Source organism: Mesocricetus auratus, unplaced genomic scaffold (assembly GCF_017639785.1).
Source record: "Mesocricetus auratus isolate SY011 unplaced genomic scaffold, BCM_Maur_2.0 Super-Scaffold_100013, whole genome shotgun sequence".
Lineage (NCBI taxonomy): Eukaryota > Metazoa > Chordata > Mammalia > Rodentia > Cricetidae > Mesocricetus > Mesocricetus auratus.
In genome coordinates, this window is record NW_024429196.1 from 27,664,174 (window position 1) to 27,684,854 (window position 20,681).

The following is a 20,681-nucleotide window of genomic DNA, read 5'->3' on the forward strand; positions in this document are numbered from 1 at the left end:
TCAAAGCTGGAGCACATGACCATATCCCAGTTCAAGACCTGCCTGAGCTACTTAATGAGATCTTATCTGGGATAGAGGGAGATGTGAGATGCTCCCTCTAGCCCCTGTGACAGGACAGCATTAGAGAGGAAATTTGTAAAATGAGGGAAGAATGATTATTCTCAATCGGTATTCACCCTCAAAGTTTATACAAGTTTATATTACACTTTTATTAATACTTTACTATATGGAAAATTTCCTTTTCCATGAGGCTGAACTGAATTTTAAATTTTATAAATATTCAGAAACCTGTAGGTCACCCTATTCTGTCATGTTTCTTTCTTGACAATTGCTTTTGGGGGGAGGGTGGGGAGACAAGGTCTCACTCTGTAGCTCTGACTGACTTGAATTTGCATCAAATTTATAGAAATCTGTCTGCCTCTGCCTCCCAGTGTGCTGGGATTAAAGGTGTGCACCAATACACATAGCTTCTGACAATTCTTTCTATGCAGAGACTCTGTCCCTAACAAACTGTCACATTTCTCTGCTCCACATTCTTCACGAAATGGACTGGGATAATGCCATCAGTTAGTCGTCCTTTCTAAACTTGCTCAAGATGAAGTAGGCCAGCAAATAGTAGGGTCAGGGTGACAAACACAGGGCCATCGTGCTATCAGTGAGTCCCACAAGTTCCTTGTCACGACATCTGCTGGGGAAACCCCAGGATCCTGACCAGCACAGCTCTAGGCTCCTGGGCACACTGAAAGCCTGACTTGACTGAGCTTAAGACTCAGACACTTCAGCAATGGACTTGAATGTGTGGCTCCCTCATTCACACAGTTGAAACTGTAGTTTTGGGGTTAGTGCTTCAATGTGGACTGGAGGAAACCCTAGATATCCCTCACTAGTAGACATGTTCAAAGAATCTGGGTCTTTGCAAAGTTGTACTGAATTTTAGCACTGTCAGGAAGGGGTACTAGTACCCCTGGAAGACAGTTTTGAGGGACATGAAACGAAGGGAAAAACAAATTACTGCTGTCTTGCTGCAAGGAACACTAACAGAGAACAGAGGACCCTCTCTAACCACAAAGCACTTTTGGGGATCAAGGGCATAAGACCTAGCTTCTTCAAGACTTAGAAACTAAATATTGTCTTAAAGATCTTCCGACAGGAGGGTATAATTTGAACCTTGTAAAGCCTTTTCTTTCTCTCATAATTTCAAAAGACTTGGTCCTTCAGCAATAAACAACCCCCCAAGGAATACACAGATGCCCTTGTTTTTGAATCCCAGTCTGCTCATTAATTTCATTTTAAAGGAGTATTAGCTCACCCCCAGGTGTACACAAACAATAACTAGACACACATTTATATGACTCCCTACTTTACATTACTACAGCCATGGAATAGGTTATGCTACATGGTAATTCCTTACCCTGCTACCATAAAAGATGGCTAGAATTTGATTGTTATCCAATATTCATGTTACAAAAATTTTTGATTTCTAATTAATTTTTTTATGAGTATGTACACATGGATGCAGGTCCTCTGGATCTGGAGCTACAGGTAGCTGGTGAGTCCCCTAGTGTGGGTACTGGGAACTGAACTTAGGGCCTCTGGAAGAGCAGCAAGTGCTCTTAATTGCTGAGCCAACTCTATAGCCCCACAGAATATTCTTTTAAGTTTTTCAGTCATTTAAAAACACAAGAAATAGTCGGGCGGTGGTGGCGCACACCTTTAATCCCAGAACTCAGGAGGCAGAGGCAGGTGGATCTCTGTGAGTTTGAGACCAACCTGGTCTACAAAGAGCAAGTTCCAAGACAGCCCCCAAAGCCACAGAGAAACCCTGTCTTGAAAAGCAAAAAACAAAACAAAAACAAAACTCCCCCTGTAAAAAAACAAAAAACAAACAAACAAAAAACTTTACAAGAAACACTCTTAGTTTACAAAAACAAGAAATGGGTTGAAATATGGCTCCTAGGCTGGAGTTTACTAGCCCCTTAATTTAGTGCTTTGCATCATTAAAAATATTTACTGAAGCCGGGCGGTGGTGGCGCACGCCTTTAAACCCAGCACTCGGGAGGCAGAGGCAGGTGGATCTCTGTGAGTTCAAGGCCGGGCTGGACCGACAGCATCTAAAACAATACAGAGAAACCCTGTCTCGTAAAACCAAAAAATAAAAAATAAAAAAAATTTACTGAATTTATATTTATGTGAAATTCTATGGACTTGAGTCTCTGCCTCCCTCTGACTTTAATTTAATACGCAATGTGTTATACCTAATTCCTATGTCCAGTACACTTTTATACCTGCCTTGGTCAAATAATTAATTGTTCACATAACAGGGCAATTATTTTCTAAGCATCTACAAGTTCCATGTTATGTAACATTGTACTTCTGAGGGTAATTTGTCTAGAATCCAGACTATTCTAATTTCCCTCAAGCTGGACGTTTTGATCCAGAGTAATAGGATCCAGTTCTCACATCTCCCAGTCTCTTAGGAATATGATTTAGTGAAAGGTGAAAACAGAATAGAAAGCCAACAGAATTACCAACAGATGCTTCAGGGCAGAGAGATGAATATAACTAGAAATGCCATTTTAAATCTTAATTCTCTACCGAGCGAGTTCCAGGACAGCCTCCAAAGCCACAGAGAAACCCTGTCTCGAAAAAAAAAAAATCTTAATTCTCTAAAGGGAAGAAGCCAAGCTTCTGTGTGGGAGTTAAGACTGGTACTGATGAACAATGGAGAAAATAGGAATTAAATATGAATTGGTAAAATTATCTTTTGAATGATAAACAAGAACATTTTACCTTAGAGAAATGAGACAGTTTAGAGAATTTTCAAGATTTTCAAAAGTATAGACCCTGAGGGACTGTGTATGCTAGGTAAGTGCTACTGTTGAAGTAGAACCTTGGCCCAGTCTGATCTTCCTTAGTTAAGTTCAAGGGTATGGGTATACCAGATGCCAGGAGAAAAAAGAGTGGAATTCAAACAGTTTTGGAAGATTCTCTGTTTGTCAGCAGTAGGACCACCTGCTATTCTGGTCTTTAATGACACAACAAAGAATGCTGTGGAAATCACTCAGAAGCTGTGGGTAATAACAGTAAGGAGCATCTGGACTCTGTCCTTCAGCTCTGCAGAGGAGCACATGCTTTCCTGAAAGAGCATGTTGGCCTCTATCCTACCCCTCTTCATAAGCCATCTTACCCTGAGGGACTTCCTAACTGAAGGACATTTAGAATTGACAGCTGGAAATACACACACCCGAAGATGAAATGAACTGAGAACAGTGATCCCACTGTAAACCCTGTCAGGACCCCAGGACTGGGGAAGTCATAGGCCCTGGTTGGAGGCAGGGGAATGAATCTTCGAATATTGTTTTATAAAATGGCTGTGTTGTCAAATGGCCTTCTAAATATTATGTTTATAGCCATAGATTAGTGCTGTTCTGGTAGGTCTCAGAAACCCCCAACAAATGGCTGAGTGCCTATTAACATATCAAAGCAGCCAGCAGACAGCCCTCCCAGCATCACTCAGTGCCCACCCATGACTCCTCCCAGCACTTCCCTCTGTCCCCCTAAGCTAAGCCTCTCTCCTGGGGGCTGGGCTTCTGCTTCACTTCCCCCAGCCCGATCCCTATGTAACTAATTCAATTTGCTATGATGCTTTCTTGGGCCTTCCACTCCAGTTTAGTCTACCGGCCATGTTCAGGCCAGACTCTCTGCCTGCCTTCTCCCTTCTGTCTACAATAAAAACCTTTGTACTTTAGGAGTAGTCATGTCTTCCTCTTTTGACTTCAATTTTTTATTCACTCTCAACCTTGGTCAGAGAAGCTTCTTTCTGGAGTAGGCATCAATCAGTGCAGAGATTTTTAACTGGTCAAAGTGCTGAGAACAAGTGACTGAGCCCTAGGTGAGATATTGAGATCACACACATTCATCCCCGCCATGGCTTACGGAGCATTGTGAAGTAGGGGAGAGAATTTAGGAGCTGTTCAATGTAGGCTCTCCTCTGGATACGACATGACTGCTATACTCATGAACTCATAGGTGTGCTCACTTACACAGAGCACTCCAGTTAACATTCCAGCATGGATCAGGAGCGGTTCACTAAGCTCCACCCTGAGCTGAGGAGCTATTGTCAGTAGATGGTTGCTGCAGTAGGAAGAGTTATTTTTCTTTGTGGGTATGAGCCAGTAGATTGCTTTTGCTCCTGTGGATGGCCCCACACCTATGCATGTACAAGCCCCAGTAACTAGATTGTGCGACACTTAACACAACAAAAAGATGAGGATATGTATCTGGGAGGCTTGGGGGGGGACTGAGGAAGTGTGATGGTATATGATAAAATTGCATTGTATATATGTATTGTCAAAGAATAAATAAAAAATCAAATAAAATTTCAATTAAAAAAAAACTTCCTAGTTTTTGTTTCTTGAGACAGGGTCTTGCTATGTAGCCAAGGCTGGCTTTGAATTCTTGACTATCCTGCTTCAACCTCCCAAGTGCTTGAATTATAGATATGCACCACTGTGCACAATGAACATTTCATTCTTTACTTAATAAATTCTTAAGTCTTCTTCTCACTTCTATGCTGAATTTGAGTGGAAACTGAAAGCCTTCTGCTTTCTTTCTAATATCTGACTGTTTGCAAAGCAAACTGTTCCACATTCACATTTACTGGGAAAAATGATAAATTACACTCATAAATTTTATTGAAATGCCACACACAGTGTGCTCTTCAGAGCAAGCATTTCAACATAATTTACAAAAGAGACTAATATTTCATGCTGCATCAGGAACCTATAAGAAAACTGGAGGTCTTCACACTTCCTCAAAAGATGAACTAAAGAAAACAATTTTCTTTAAAGAAAAATGGGCCTCTGCAGGTACCCATGCATACGTGGTGTACATATATACAGGCAAAATACCCATATACATAAAATGTAAAAACTATATTAAAAAAGAAAGATGGCCCACGTTAAATCCAGACAAATGGTAAATATTTATTGACATTCCTTATTTTCTCTTAGACCATCTGAGTCTTTCTTTAGTCTCTGCCAGGGACAGATGATGTGTTCCTGAGAAGGGCTAACACTGCATCCATGTGGGTGAAATACAGCAGTTAACCCACTCACTACACAATCTCTTATTTTTCACATAGCCAGGACTTCAGGTACTATTCAGCAATACTGCCATATATTAACCTTTAAAAAAGAGAAATGGGGCCAGGCGGTGGTGGCGCATGCCTTTGCCTTTAATCCCAGCATTTGGGAGGCAGAAGCAGGCAGATCTCTGTGAGTTCGAGGCCAGGCTGGACCGACAGCCTCCAAAACAATACAGAGAAACCCTGTCTCGTAAAAACAAAACAAAACAAAAAGAGAGAGAGAGAGAGAGAGAGAGAGAGAGAGAGAGAGAGAGAGAGAAATGGGTTGGGGGAGAATATAGAAGCCTATATGTTAAGCAAAGAAAAAAAGCTTTTACCTGGAAGAAGCCAATAAAAACTTGAAACCAAGCTGTTCCTGGTATAGACTCTGTTCATACCTGGAAATCTGGCAGAGCTCTAATCTATTAGGATAGCAGGGAGAAGGTAGGTCTCACCAATTCCCAATGATCATACTTACATTTTGTCTTGGCCAGCACCAACTCGCAGAGTCAACCTGGGGATAACTGGACTTGGAGCTGGGATGACGGGCTCCACTTTTATCTGTGGAAGTTAGTACATAAGTTAGAAAACCAATCTTCCTAAAGTATTTCCTATCTCTTCTACTTCCCCATCCCATAAACCTAATAAACACATTTGAAATGCTAGATAAAGACATGGCTAGGGCATGTGTGTTGTGTACAGATGTGGGTGTGTGAGGCCAGAGGTAGCAATGGGTGTCTTCCTCAACCATTCTCTAACCTCTTTAAAGATAGCCCTCTCAATGAAGCGGAAGCTCAGCCATTAGGATGGAGGTGTCCAATGAGAGAATCAGGGTCCCAAGTGTCTCTGTCTTGCATTTCCCCAGTGCTGGGACTAGAGGTACACACTACTGGTTCTCTGCTTTTACTTGTGCTCTGGTCATCAAACCTAGGTACTTAGGCTTGTACTGTATTGATTGAGTATTCTCCCCTGCTCCAGACCATGTTTCTTAATAACTGAAAGTTATTTGACATATAGCATAGTTAAGAACTTCATCTCCATCACATTAATATGGTAGTTGTTTCTGGCTTATTGTCTTGTGTTGGCTTCTTTAATTTTATTGTACTGTTTTACACACAAATACATACACAAAAAGGGGTATCATAGCATCTGGTGGAATATTTACATAGCCACCATATTTCTACTTATTTTTAAAGGTTTACTTATTTTTATTTTATGTGCATGAGTGTTTTGCCTGCGTGTGTTTGTGTGACACACATGCCTGGTGCCTGTGGAGGTCAGAAGCGGGTATCAGATCTAGAACTGCATTAACAGACTTCTGAGCTGCCATGTGGGTGCTGAGAACTAACCCTGGGTCCTCGGGAAGAGCAGCCAGTGCTCTTAATCACTCAGAAGCCTCTCAAGCTCCATAATTGCCAGACAGAACATAATCAAAAAGGCTTCCCATAAGATCTTCCCTATACAACAACATGCACTTATAGCCCTTGATGAAGGCAAAACTCACTGTAAGTTTGTTTTATTATATCTGAAGTCTAAGTACCATAATTATAGTACTATGTACTTGTATTGTTGGCTCACTATAAAAAGACCTGAAATTCATATGTGTATGCGTGTGTGTATGCATGCCACACTTTCTCAATTTAGAAAGGATTTATGGTGAAGGTAATGACTCCTGAAGAAGTTTAGGCCTTCAAAAGCATTTGAGCTATTAGTCAGAAAGAAAATATACACATTAAGTATGACATTTCATGGTCTTTTGACAATTAGTTAAGGTATTATGGAATAATAAATATTTTGAATAAACTAATAAAATTCCCATGGTCCCAAATTCTTATCTACATCAGAGTTTTTCAATGGTGACAGGCAATTTTGGTTCAAGCACTAATAGATGTTTAACTTGTGTTGGAATACTGCAAGTCTATATGTCATTGCTAAGTCTGACAACTATCTAAAAGCATTGATTAATATATGTGAAGCCCAAGAATGAAACAATAATGAAAGCATGTGGGGCTGTAAGGGAAATAGATATATAAAGTACTGTTCAATGCATTATATCATGTAGTTATTTGCATATGGATCTTGTCTACTATTTTCTCATATATATGTACACACAGACACACACACTCTCTTATCTACAGTTCATTTACAAACCTATTATCACATAAGTCTGTCTGACTATTCTCTTGAACATGTAGGGCATATTCAATAAACATCTGTTGAATTAATGCTTATTTGAACAGTTACTACATTACTCTTCCAGGATCAACCCAAATTGAGTCTCTGGAGCACTGAATGACAGAAAGGGACATTTAAAAAACTTTTGATTTCATGGATGCTTTTAATGCTATTAGTTTATTTGGATTTCCAGCTCAAATACCACTGAAGCCATATCTGTTTTGCTTACTCATTTTCCAATGTCTATCATAGTGACATGTAAGTGCTTAAGAAACACTTAGGCCTGAATATGAAGCCGTGATTCCAAACCATCATTTCTTCCAAAACCTTGCCATGATTTCTGTTTTGCTTTTGCTCAACAAAAAGGAAAGAATATTGAGGCCCGAGGCAGGTGAATTCTTTAAATTACCTACAAATGTACAAACTTCTTTGTGGCCCCAAGCATAAAGCTCATCTCTTCTAGACTTTTTAAGAACCTTCTCCATTACTTAGCATTATTTACAGAACATCAATTCTCTTAACTCCAGTAATTATTCTCATTAAACTTTTAAATGTGCTAAATTCTTACCTTGAAAAAATTATCTTCCTTTCTTCTTCTGGCTAACAACCTCATGTATTTTTTAGTGTATAACTTACATCTTGTCTCTTCAATTTTTTAAAAAATTTATTCATTATTTTAGAGTAGTGGCCTAGAACTCACTACGGACATCTGCTCACCTCTGTTTCCCAAGTGCTGGAATAAAAAACCTGTACTACCTCACCTTGGCAAGCTATTATTTTAAAAACAAAGATGTTCCCTTCCACCACCTTAAAAAAAAATCTGCTTTACTAATTGTTATATGCTTCACTATGTTTGGCTCATTTCTTTTCTATGTGATAACGGTAATAGATTTGCTCAGCATTTTAAGGAATCAGTCCCCAACACCATCCAACTGATCTTCAAAACTCCACAAGCTAGGTATGGAGGGCAGACTCTCCCCATATAACAGCTCAAGGTTGCAAATTTAGTAAATAAATCATGTAAATCCAAGCTTCCTGATATAAAGTCACCTCTGGTTCTACAATACAGTTCCTTGTTGCTGTCTTGAATGACCTGACTGGTACTATGAACCAAAAAAATGGGCTATTATGACTTACTCTAAAAAAGTTAAACGAAGCAGGTACAGTGGCACATTCCTTTAATCCCAGAACTTGGGAGGCAGAGACAGGTGGATCTCTGTGAGTTCAAGGCCAGACTGGCCAGCATGGAAAGTTTCAGGATAGTCAGAGATACAGAGAGAAACCATGTCTCTAAAACAAACAAACATAGTTCAATGATGTGTAAAAAAAAAAAAAAGCAAAGAAAAATAAGGATACAAGTCAGATTCAAACTAGTTTGAATGTAGGTTGAAGGCAACAGGTACTCCATCAACTGAATGAAATAATGAATGATTGTGCTACCTCAGCTTAAAGTTCATCTGCAATCACAATACTCAACATTGCCTCTGATAGCAAAAGAGGGAAATATTAAGTACACTATGAAGCAGACATGAACCAGGACTATCTTAGGCAGCTAGGACAAATGGAAACTCTACCTATAAATTACTCAAACACTTTAACTTTAGTCAAAATGTTGTCATGTTTATCTCAAAAAATGTGAAGGAAGTACAGAGAAAGGGGAGTAAGACCATTTTGATCAAAGGAAATAGATTAACAAGGATGCTACCACTATAAAGACAGTATAATTTCTAAATAAGAACTTCCCCCTGAATTTTTATGTTAATTCTATCTGAATGCTTAACAAAATAAAAGCAGAGAGACTAACTATAAGTTAAAAACAATTTCTTTCCTGAAAACAACAAACCCAGTGATAACAATGACTAATCAATCACTTAAAAATAAGACAAATGTCAAATGTCATCATTTAATGGCACAAAGCGACATCTTAGGGCCAAGAAGAGCTTTTAAGGGTTAAAATAAAAGAACAGCACTTTGGAGTAATGCTGCGAATTGGGGCGAGCAGAAGAGCATTTACAGTGGATTACTAAGCTTCCCAATTCACCAAAGAGGTAAAGTCCAGCAATATAAGACTCCTTTGTAGCTAACTAAAAATACATTGTCAGTGGATTTGTCCAGTTTTATGTATAAGCAATACTCCTTTCACCTGAGCTAACACTAGTAGTCATATAAGCCCCTTATTGCCATGTGCTGCATTTTTTTTTTTTTTTTTTTTGCTAATCTTCAAGGATTTAGCTTCTTTGCCACATACCTCAGGGCACCAACTGATAAAGCCCTAACTCTCCATTTTTCCAGGACACCAGCAGTGCGGCCTTGCAAAAAATGAAAATCGCTCAAGAGATTTAAAGGGGAAATTTATTTTTAAAATCCTGACTTGAAGCAAAGAGGTGGATTTTTAAAAAGCTTATCTCTAAAGAATCAGTTTAAATTTAAATTCTATCTTGGAACCCTTTCATGCATTCTAGCTTTAAAGTTTATCTTTTGACAGGGACTTTCTACATTCTACAAAGGTAATGGGCAGCTTTGTCAATTTAATCTGTCCAGGTCTATTTATTTATTTTTTTAATGTTAAATTTCTTTCATTAAAAAAAAAAGAGCAAAGAACCTCTACCATCTATGTGCATAAGCTTGGGTAATTGAGGCTGGCAGGTACTAGTCTCAATGCCCACCTGTGCGGGTATGTTAGAAAACCCTAGCAATACTCCCAGTTGAAAGCTACATGGAACCACTTAGCGTTCTGGATGTTCAATGACAGCTGGTAACCCCCTTGTTGTCTTCTTAGCAATTAAGCTCTTCACATGAGTTCCTTTCTGAGACAGGCTAACAAAATGTCAACCTGCTATTTGAAACATTCAGAAGACAGTTTGAAGAGGCCTGGCTACAGTTGAATAGAGGGCATCCAGTGTGAACAGCAAGCCTGGCTCCTTCTGGGCCCTTGGAGTGATTACAGAAGGCTGGGGTGCAGCCATCAGCACCTGTCCACAAATGCAAACACAATCATCTGAATGGTCACGGGCCTAACCTCATGGAAGAGGCAGTGGTGAGAAACACTTCCCTGATTTTATTGCTACTTTATTTACTTCAAACCCTTCATTTCACTAGTTATGACAAATGATGAGAAAATATTAGAAATATGACTATGCTGCTTTAAATAGAAAGAAAGAAGAGATTCTTTTGTTGAAGGAACAAAAAACTAAGACTATGATTCTCTACAGTATTAAACTATTTAATTCAAACAATGGCAATTTGGGGGCAGATACTAAAGGACTTGAGGACACATTAAAGAGGAAACATTAAAGTGTTTAATATTTCTGATTGCTAAAGTCACCGGGCTCTGAGGTCATCACTTTCCTGTTTTTAAAAACGTGGCGTTAAACAGGAACTCATAAGGTTTCTTCAAGGACTGACACTTTATTAGCCCAGAGGCCATCTTACCCATCTTACCCTTGGTCCTCAGTCCTTCTGTTCTTACTCCTGACCCTCAGCCCTTCTGGTCACCTTATCCGGATCCTCAGTCCTTCTTACCCATTCTGTTCCAGTAGCATACTGTGTCCTAGACACGCCAGAATGGACAGTGACTCACCTGAGCAGGCTGTCGTGAGTGGCAAGGACTCAGGATTTGGTTAGATAGGCTAGCCAAGTCAGTCTCCTCTCACTTTGCTGCACGTCACTCAAACCTTTCAGGGCACAATTTTCTCAACTGCATGACAATATCCAACCCACAGAGCAGTTTGGAGAATAGCTTGACACACAAATCTACTGTCAAGTGAAAGTGCTAGAACTGCTCCGATCTAGGTCAGCCCATTCATAAATAGGCAGTATTAGCTCAAACAAAACAACCCATCAGTCAGGTCACTGTTTAGTGTGTTCTTTATAAAGAAATAAATGTTAAATTATCCCTATGTGATCATTATTATTTAGTTGTAAGACAATCCAAAACTGTCAGTCATCTGTACATTTTAAATAACAAAACTAGTGTTTACTCTGGGTTTTCTATGGAGGCTGGCTTTCATGGTGGGTATTCTTACAGAAGGTATGAAACAAACATTGTTTTCTTTTTTGTTTTGAGACAAGCTCTTATGCATTCCAGTTTGCCTTCAAATAGACTATCGAAACAAAGATGACCTTGAGTTTCTAATCTCCTGACTCTACTTATCAATTGCTAAAATTAAAGACAAGGGCTTTGATGTCTAATTTATGCAGTGTTGGAGATTAAATCCAGAGCTTCAAAAACTAAGCAAACATTTTAACAACTGAGCTATACCCCCAGCATCCCCAAAACTGTTTTTAAACAGAAGCAAATGGATGGAGTTATGCTGTCTTTTCCTAAAATGAACGTGAGGCAGGGACAGAAGGAAAGAAGCCAAAGTTGTAAAAGGCAGGGCAGAATCACAAAAGCTAGGCAGTGGTGGGGTTGGGATATCTACTAGATGTCTACCCTGAGTGCCTAAGTTGGGTCTATTTATCTCCAGATGGCAATGCCATCCTTTTGGGGTGACACTCTTATATCATTAAGATGATATTCAAGTAAGAATGCATTGAAATACAAGAATATGCTGACAGATTCTGACTTATCTTCTACTCTAGGTAGAGTTGCAGGCATTTTTCATGGTAGAGAGCTCACCTAGCATGTGAGGGGCCTGGATCTGAACCCCAGCATCATGTACACGTGCATGCACAAATGAATGCAGTTGTTTAGTTCCGCTATCATAAATAACAAGATATTTCCTTTTATGGGATCATTTTTCTATGAAACACACTTAAAATACTAAATGAATTTTAAATAAGGTAATCTGCATATCCAACAATCCATGTTTTAAAATAATGAAGTCATGTAACACACACACACACACACACACACACAGTTAAAAGATTTAAACTGCTTTGATGACTATTGATAATGGTATTACACTATGTTTATGACTAGGCAACGGAATTGCTTATAATAGGTTCTTCTGAGAAAGTTAGTTTGGGTCTATTTCAGATTCCCAGCCCTGATTAATGTGCATGACTGCTCACAAGGAAAATGAAAAGCTTTCACCTTATCCTAGGTCCTGCATCATATCCTAGGTCTGGTGGACTCCAAGAAAATCCCTATTTAATTATCTTTATTAGGCATTGGTACTGGTAACTTGTTTTGATACAAGGTTTTATATATCCCACTCTGGCCTCAAATAGACTTGTGGAACCAAGCTGTGAAAAACTCTCTCCACAGAGAAACCAAATGTGGGCAGGCGATGGGGCATGCCCTTCTGTACATATGTTTCTTTTACTGGTCGATGAATAAAACACTGATTGGCCAGTAGCCAGGCAGGAAGTATAGGTAGGGCTACCAGATAAGGAGAATTCTGGGGAGAGGAGGCACAGAGTGAGCTGCTGGAGAGTAGCTCACCATGTAGCCACTGGAAAGGTAGGATGCCTAGACATTCTCTGGTAACCCAAAACCACATGGAGATATACAGATTAATAGAAATGGGTTAAAAATTAAGAAAGAGCTAGCCAATAAGAGCCTGAGCCATCAGTCAAAGAGTTAATAATTACTAAAAGCCTCTGAGTATTAATTTGGGACAGAAGGGACTAGGCAGAACAGAAACTCTGTCAAAAGGAAGGATTATTATTATATTTCCTTATTTCTAGGTGTAGCATGGAGGGGGCACGGGACACATAAGGAAGTCAGAAGACAATTTGTGGGAGTGGGTTCTTTCTTTCAACAATGTGAATCCTGGGGATTAAGCCAAGGCTGCCAAGCTTAGTGATAATACTAACAGGTTGGTTAGTATGGCCCAATGAATAGGAAACTCTAGGTTCATACACTTTTATGTGGTAGTTCAAAATGGATACTATTACTATTCCTGTAATCATCTTCATTTACACAGGTAACATTTACTACTTATATGCCAGACATGTTCCTATATACATTTTGCATTTTATATATCATTCTTATTTAATTTTCATATAAGCAACATGCCCAATTTCACAAGAGCCAGGATTTTAACTTAGGTCTAACTGTACAATTCGATTTTTCTATTTGTAAAATTTCTGTAAGATAATTGACTTTGATAAATCTTCATATTTTGTCATTTCTCAGATCTATAACCTATCAAAATAACACAAGATTTGAGCCCTTCTGCTAGATGATGGTCTGTCTAGCTACTGGTAAGTGGGCCTCTGCCTGAGGGTTTGGTTTGATTTTCCCCAGTGTTAGGTAGCTCCTGAGCTCATGACCTGCCTATTGTTATCAGCTTCATCTGGAGGGGGCTTCCTTCAGATTCATAATGGCTGCTCAAACAATGCCACTGACTTCCCAAAGCCAAAGTGGTGCTAAATACACAGCATCATGTTGGACTGGCTGGGAGTTCAGCGGCTATTACTCTAGGTGCATGATAGAATACTGACTAATTACTGTCAGACAATTATCTCTAATAAAACACTTCAAAACGTGAAGACTATCTGTGCAATAAGGGACTTGGCTCTTGTGGATATGTGATCCTCACCTGGGATAGGCCCCTTTCCTAGGCTGCCTCTTGTTCATGGATATTGATAATACCTTCTGGATCTGTGTCATAGGTGTGTCAGGAGGGAGAAGACTGTGTGCAAGTGCTTTAAAAGCCCAAAAGCACCATATAAAGATAATGAAACAATAAAAGGATAACATGACTGCAAAGACTGAAATAAGATAAGCTGGAGAGATGGCTCAGTGCTCAAGAGCACTAATACTGACTGCTCTTTCAGAGGTCTTGAGTTGTAATACAAATAAGATAAATATTGTAAGAAGAGAGGAGTTAATAAGTCCTGTGGCTCATTAACTTGCCAATGTCCACTTACTGACATTTTGATTCCATTTCTTACTGATAGAAAAGGCAAGGGGTCCAAACAAGTGATTAGAATTAAGCAGGAGGTTGGGTGGTAAGGGTACATGCCTTTAATCCCAGGCAGAGGCAGGGGGAAATCTCTGTCAATTTGAGGCCAGCCTAGTCTGCAGAGCTAGTTCTAGAACAGCCAGGGCCATACAAAGAAACCTTGTCTACCTTGTCTCAAAAAACTTAAAAAAAAATTTAGGCAGCAAAATTTGTTGTCAGCCAAGTTAGCTTTTCTAGGTAAGTTTGAAGCCAAAGACACTGTGACATTATTGGTACTGTACTTACTGTACTTGTATAAGCTCTACAGAGGTCCTGAGTGTTGAGTGATAGTTTGCAACAATCTTAAGACCAAGAGGAAGAGCAGAGCTGTCCAAGCAGAGGCAATATCCTGTGTCTAAAGGACACAGTTCCTGGCTGCTCCAGAACATCCCTGCTGTTTACATGGACTCTGCAAGTCTGGTCTCCTCACCTGACTCACTAGATCTCTGCATGTAGAGTTCCTTTCTACCCACTGGTTGAACTACAGATCAGCAGAGAAAGAGGTTCAATCTTAACGGCAGGAATAAGAGAAGCTGTTCAAATCCTACACGCAGGCTCCTCCTTAAGTAACGTCAGAGTGACTCTCCTAAAGGAAAGGCCATTAGCCCTCTGTTGGCCTTCCTGTCCTCTTACAGAAAAGACATGTATTTACATGTCTTAGGAAAATAGATGCTTTTGAGTACTATAAGATATTATATAGTAGACTTGATATTGAACAAAAATATTCATTTTAGGATTAGCGTGTGCACATGTATGTGTGTTTTAACTGCTAGATCAGTTTACTGAATACAGACTTCACAGCTTATGATTAGATTCCTCCTAAGCTATGTATGTTTAGCATCCAATGTGTGTGGGGCTTAGTTACAGAACTAATGATCTTTGTAACCACATTACAAATGAAATGTCACTAAATTGCCCCTGGATTTACATCCAAACCACAGATATAACTCCTGGCTTTGTTTACCTGCATTTTGTACTAGGACCTTGTTCAGACAGTGCCGAAAATGATACCCAGCTTACTTTTTCATGCTTGTGTTTCTCCTTCTCTTTTTCTCTCTTCTCTCTCTCCCTTTTCTCCTTCTCCCTCTCCCTCTCCTTCTTCTCCTTTTCCTTCTCCTTCTCTTTCTTCTTCTTCTTTTCCTTTTTGTCCTTTTTCCTTTCTTTCTCCTTTGGCTTCTCTTTTTCCTCAAACAGTTTTTCCGGGAGCATTGGTGACAAGGCAGGCAGCATGGATGGCACCCTCACTGCTGCAGAAGGGCTGAACAAAGGTAGTGCCATTTCTTTTGGAGGTAATACCAGCTGTGTTGGAGGGGCCTTCATCTTGTCTTCTCTGTTTCTTTCTTTAGCCCTTTCCCTTTCTCTCTTATCTTTATCTCTCTTGCCTCGTTCTCGGTCTTTTTTCTTGTCCTTATGCTTCTCTTTCTCCTTCCTCACTATCCCATCTTTCAACCGTACTTTTGGATCAATGTCTTCAAATTCTCTAATTTTAAACTTATAGGGATCCAGATCTTCATCTTTCATAAACTCCTTCCATGGGTACTTGACTTCCTTGGCAGCTTCCTTTTCCTTCTCCCTCTCTCTCATTTTATCCTTCTCTCTGCTTCTTTCTTTGTTTCTCTCTTTTTCCCTCTCCCTATCTCTCTGCTTTTCTTTCTTTTTCAACTTAGTCTTCAGTTCTTTTTTCAACTTCTTCTTTACATCCACAGATGAGGGCAGCTTAGCTTTCTCCTCATACCCCTTGTGCAGAGGTTCGGGAGTGGGAGGAGAAATGGAGGGAGAAGAGATATACGGGAAGGTGGGAGGCATATTGGCAGGGGTTCCCAGTTTTGCCTTTCGTACCACCTCATCAATCGAGGCATCCATTGTCCACGAGTTATCAGAACTTGAAGTTCCGCCAGAAAGAGGCAGAGGAGTAGACCCAGACTTGGTGAAGTTATTAGAGGAAGTGGAAGCTTTTGGAGTGGTGCACTCTGAAACGGAAATCCTCTTAGGGCTTGTAAAAGTGTCTACTTCGGATTCTGATCCGGAAGAAAACTCGAAAGGATCTGGCTCCCGCTCTGCACAGGCGCGTGCGATCACGGCATCGATGGAGTCATCGATGGTTTTGTCTGTCACCACAGCCTTTTTCGGCTGCATTTCCATGTTTAGTTTCCCGATTTCTGGGGGAGTCTGTGTTGGTTTCACTGGGATGGTTTCTTTAACAGTTTTTTCAACCACTATAGCTGAAGGGGTTCTATTTGGCGTTTCAGGTCTGACAGGGGGTTGGGGAGTGTGAGTTATAATCTTGGGGCTCTTGGGACTCTTGGGGCTCTTAGAACGTCCTGGTGATTTCTTTTCTTTGGGGACGGTTTTTGGTGACCGAATGGGACTTCCAAGCCTTGCTGGTGATAGGGTAGTTTTCGGTGATTTAGTCTTCTGTACTGGAGAGCTAGCTTTAGTCTTTGTTTTCGGTGTAAATGACTTTGTTTCTAATGGCTTTGCAGTTGGTAGTTGTGATTTTGCAAATGGAGCCAGCATCGGGGGCTCTGGTGATGGAGGGGCCAGATCTGTACTGTCCTGGACATGCACAGGAGAAAGCATCGGTGGGATCTTCTGTGGATTTATGGAACTGAGAGGTTCTCGTGCTTCTAACAGTACAACGTCCAGGGAATCCCCTTTAGTGCTCAGGAGTCGTGGGCGCTTCATGGTGGGCATTTCTTCCACCTCAGGACTGTCCAGTGGCCTCTTACCCAAGAAATTCTCATCATTGATAACTTCCTCCTCCTCCATCTCATCGTCTTCTTCCAAGGGCACTTGCATGGCTTCTGCTGAGGTGCCTCCATCAGTGGGCACCTGCTCCTCTTCTTCCTCTGGTAAAAGAAGAAAAGGGCATGATTAGAATGGAGCAGGGACTAAGGAACAGAATCTAGGATTCAAACCCTACTTCTTGGACAGAAGAAAAGGAGTGAGTCCTCCCAGGTCTTCCCATCCCGGGGTCATCATTCTTTTAAAAGTAGTAACAGGAGACTAGATTCCTATATTTATTTCCTGAGAGAATATTGACTTTCTATTTCTACACTCTACTCATGCTTTTCCCAACACCCTCATGCCCCTCAAAAATAGAGATCAGTTTTCATGACTGCTAATCTCAGGAAAGACAGAAAGACATACTTTTAAAAGTATATGTGTGTACACTTGTGTGTGGAAGTCAGAGGCTAACACCAGGTGTCTTTGTCAGTGGCTTTCCACCTTACTTTCTGAGATAGTGTCTCACTGAATCTGGATCTTACCCATTCGGGGGAGACATGGGCTTAGGCGGACTGCATTCAGGTCCTTATACTTTTATGGCAAGCACTTTACTAAGACATCTTTCCAGCATTTTGAAGAAAAACATGTGCAACAAAATTTAGTTCTCTGCATACAACTTTCATCATAGATATACTCCTTGGAGGGGCGGCATGGTGCAACGCAATCCATTTGGCTCAGACATCTGAAACTGCACTTTAGCTAGAGTTCTGGCCCTACAGAGTGATGGGCTTTAGGTCATCTCAACCTCCTTGAGTCTGTTTCTTGGCCTTTCAAAAGGAGCTGATGCACTTGCCCTGCCTTCTTGACTGAGTTTTTATAAGATCAGGTCATGTCTTTCTGTGCATACTAACTAAATGTATAATATATGATGATAAAGGATGAAAGAACTATAGGGTCAATTCATAGCCTAAAATAGTACATGTGTATAGCATAAGAGAAATAAATTAGTACCACAGACAAAGTGCTACAGGATTTCAAAACAGAAGGGTGTGATTCACTATCATTGTGGAAGACTTGAAGAATAATGCAGTGAATTAGAATATTGCCAAGAGTACCAAGGTCCAGGATGAACAGTTAGTTGGCAAAGAGGAGGACTTGAGACACAGGAAGTAGGTAAGAACCATGGAATAATGTGTCTGGGAAGCAAGGAGTAAAGTGGGGGAGCAAAAGAAAGTTGAGTAAAGTTGTATTCATATCACAGAAGTCAGAAGATTTCAGCTAGACTGGAGTCTGTGTAAGATTATCCCACATGATGGATAGAATGGTGAGTGACAGACACCAAAAGCAGAGGACAAATTAGGTGTGACTAGCATGATGTAGGTAAGATGGAAGAAGAGACTAGACTAGAAAGTAGTAGCAAATAGGAAGAAGGAGAGATAAATGACATTTTAAGACAGTGAACAGACTGTTGCATGCTCAGGTATGAGTTGAAGGGTTCAAACACAAATCCAAGGCTTTAAGATCCAGAATGATCAGTTTCATCATTAACAGAAAGAAGAATGAAGAGCAATATTATTAGCTCTGTCCTGGACACAGGGTTTGAGGAACCTTTAGCCAGTAGTGTTGACTGAACAACTAAAACTATACTGAAGTTCCAAAAACCAGACCTGGATACAAAAGCTTTTGTTGATGACTGAAAAAACAAAGGATGAGTGGAATGAAATATGAAGTGCTGATTCAGAATTTTGAGGATTATCTATATGTAAAGACAAAAGGAACAATGGACCACATGGAAGATCAGATGTCAAAGAGCTCAAAGGATCAAGTTTTGAAAAGGAAGTTTGGGGCAAGGGCTCAGTGGACAAAGGTGCTTGCCACCAAGACCGATAATAGGAGCTTGAGTCTTGGGGCCCACATGGTAGAAGGAGAGAACTTACTTCGCAGGTTATCCTCTGATCTCCACATGCACATTGTGGTGCACATATGCACACACATAAATAAACAAATTTAAAAAAACACTTAAAGGAAGCCTAGTGAGTAATGTCAACACTCAAGAGTCAAGGAGAATGAAGGCTAACAGAAGTCAGGTTACAAAAGCATTCAGGAGTGTACGGGTGAGGCAATAAAGTGAAAGCATTCTATAAACTGTAAAAACACATAACTTCAACATAATTATGCTACCATTACTTGACAATGTTGTCTCTCCAGTAGCCATGGCAGAAACATCGGAGTCATTCAGACCATTTCTTTGCACACTTTCCTTCCAGCCTCAACTTTTGAGTACATTGCCTTTGGGCTTAACTATATTCTGGTATAACATACAATAAAGATAGCCAAGAGTATTTCCTCCCCGGCCCTTCAAGCTAAAGGTTTTCTGTGCCAGATCTACATTATTCAGATCATCTAAACACTGCCTTCCCTTCCTGTTCTTATGAAAATGGCAGGACAGATTTCAAATGTGCTTAATTGATTGGAGGTAAACCTGTGAAGAATTAGAGAAGAGATCATGTAGGATAGTTTCCAAGGGAATAAAAGTTTTAGAATACTTATTAGTGGGCTGGAGATGTAGTTCTGCTGGTAGAGCCCTTGCATATTATACATGAAGCACAGAGTTGGATCCCCAGTGATACATAAACCAGGGTGTGGTGGCAAACACCTGTAAGTTCAGCATTTGTGAGGAGGAGGCAAGAGGATCAGAAGTTCAGAGTCATCCTTAGTTACGAAGCAAGCTGATGGTCAACATGGTATACATGAGTTTCTGTCCCAAACAACAAAAAGGAATACTTAGTACTATTACACATCTTTTTCGTCTTTTGTGCTGGGAATCAAACTAAGTCTCTCACACACTAAAAACTACACTTTAATCACTGAACTACATACCTAACTCTCTATTTTACTGTTTCAAAAACCCTTTTTATTCTACAAAAGGTCACAAATCTAAAGATGACAAGGTAGAAAGGAAAGTTTGGGCTAGGTAAGAAAATAGGCCTGTGGAATCCTTTAAAGCATACTTTGTTCTAATTCTGGAGGCTGGTTTGGATCTTCATTTGTTTTTGGAGTGTGAGTCTACTAGAGTACACCCGAGGAAGGCCCTGGGAGAGCAGAGGGAAACTGCTCTCACACAAGCAGTTCCTGGGAAGGGGGACCAGGGCAACTGGTAAAGGCCTCCTAAGTCTTAGAGATATAAACATGTTTATAATCAGATTAACCAGAGTACTTGTGGGGGGGAGGGAGGGAGGGAAGGAGGAGAGAGAGAGAGAGAGAGAGAGAGAGAGAGAGAGAGAGAGAGAGAGAGAGAGAGAGAGAGAGAATTTGCAGGAGTCGGTTCTCCCATGTAGTTCAGGGGACTGAACTCAGGTTGTTTGGCTTGGCGGCAGGTACCTTTACCAGCTGAGCCATCTTGCTGACCCCCAAATTTGTGGTTTCAATATAAGATGTTTGAAGCCATTATTCTATTAGCGTGTAATTCTATCAGATTGGAACTGCCAGACGCTGCCAGGTAGGTATAAGAACAGAGGGAGTACTCAGGCTTAGCTAGGGGAAAATGTAATAGTTTCATATATATATATATATATATATATACATATATATATATGAAAATATATTGACTTATTTTCAATGATAGTTATTCATGATAGTAAAACAATTTAAAAAGTCATAAAGCTTTATTTAAAACAGAGCTCTGTAAGCAGGAAGGGGCCTTTTCTGTTTTGTTAAACTCTAGACATGTTTTCCTGTTTCCTATCTGTGTAGGAAAA

General features: G+C 40.2%; 1 protein-coding gene across 1 annotated transcript in view; it reads right to left on the reverse strand.

The window, feature by feature from the left end:
* Taf3 (TATA-box binding protein associated factor 3) overlaps positions 1–20,681 on the reverse strand; it is a 143,113-nt gene that overhangs the window by 24,665 nt on the left and 97,767 nt on the right. The window contains exons 3-4 of the mRNA XM_005071716.4: positions 15,217–17,045; positions 5,604–5,686 (exon numbers count right to left, since the gene is read on the reverse strand). Coding sequence (XP_005071773.1) covers positions 5,604–5,686; positions 15,217–17,045 — 1,912 coding nt within the window. The remainder of the gene's footprint in view (positions 1–5,603; positions 5,687–15,216; positions 17,046–20,681) is intronic.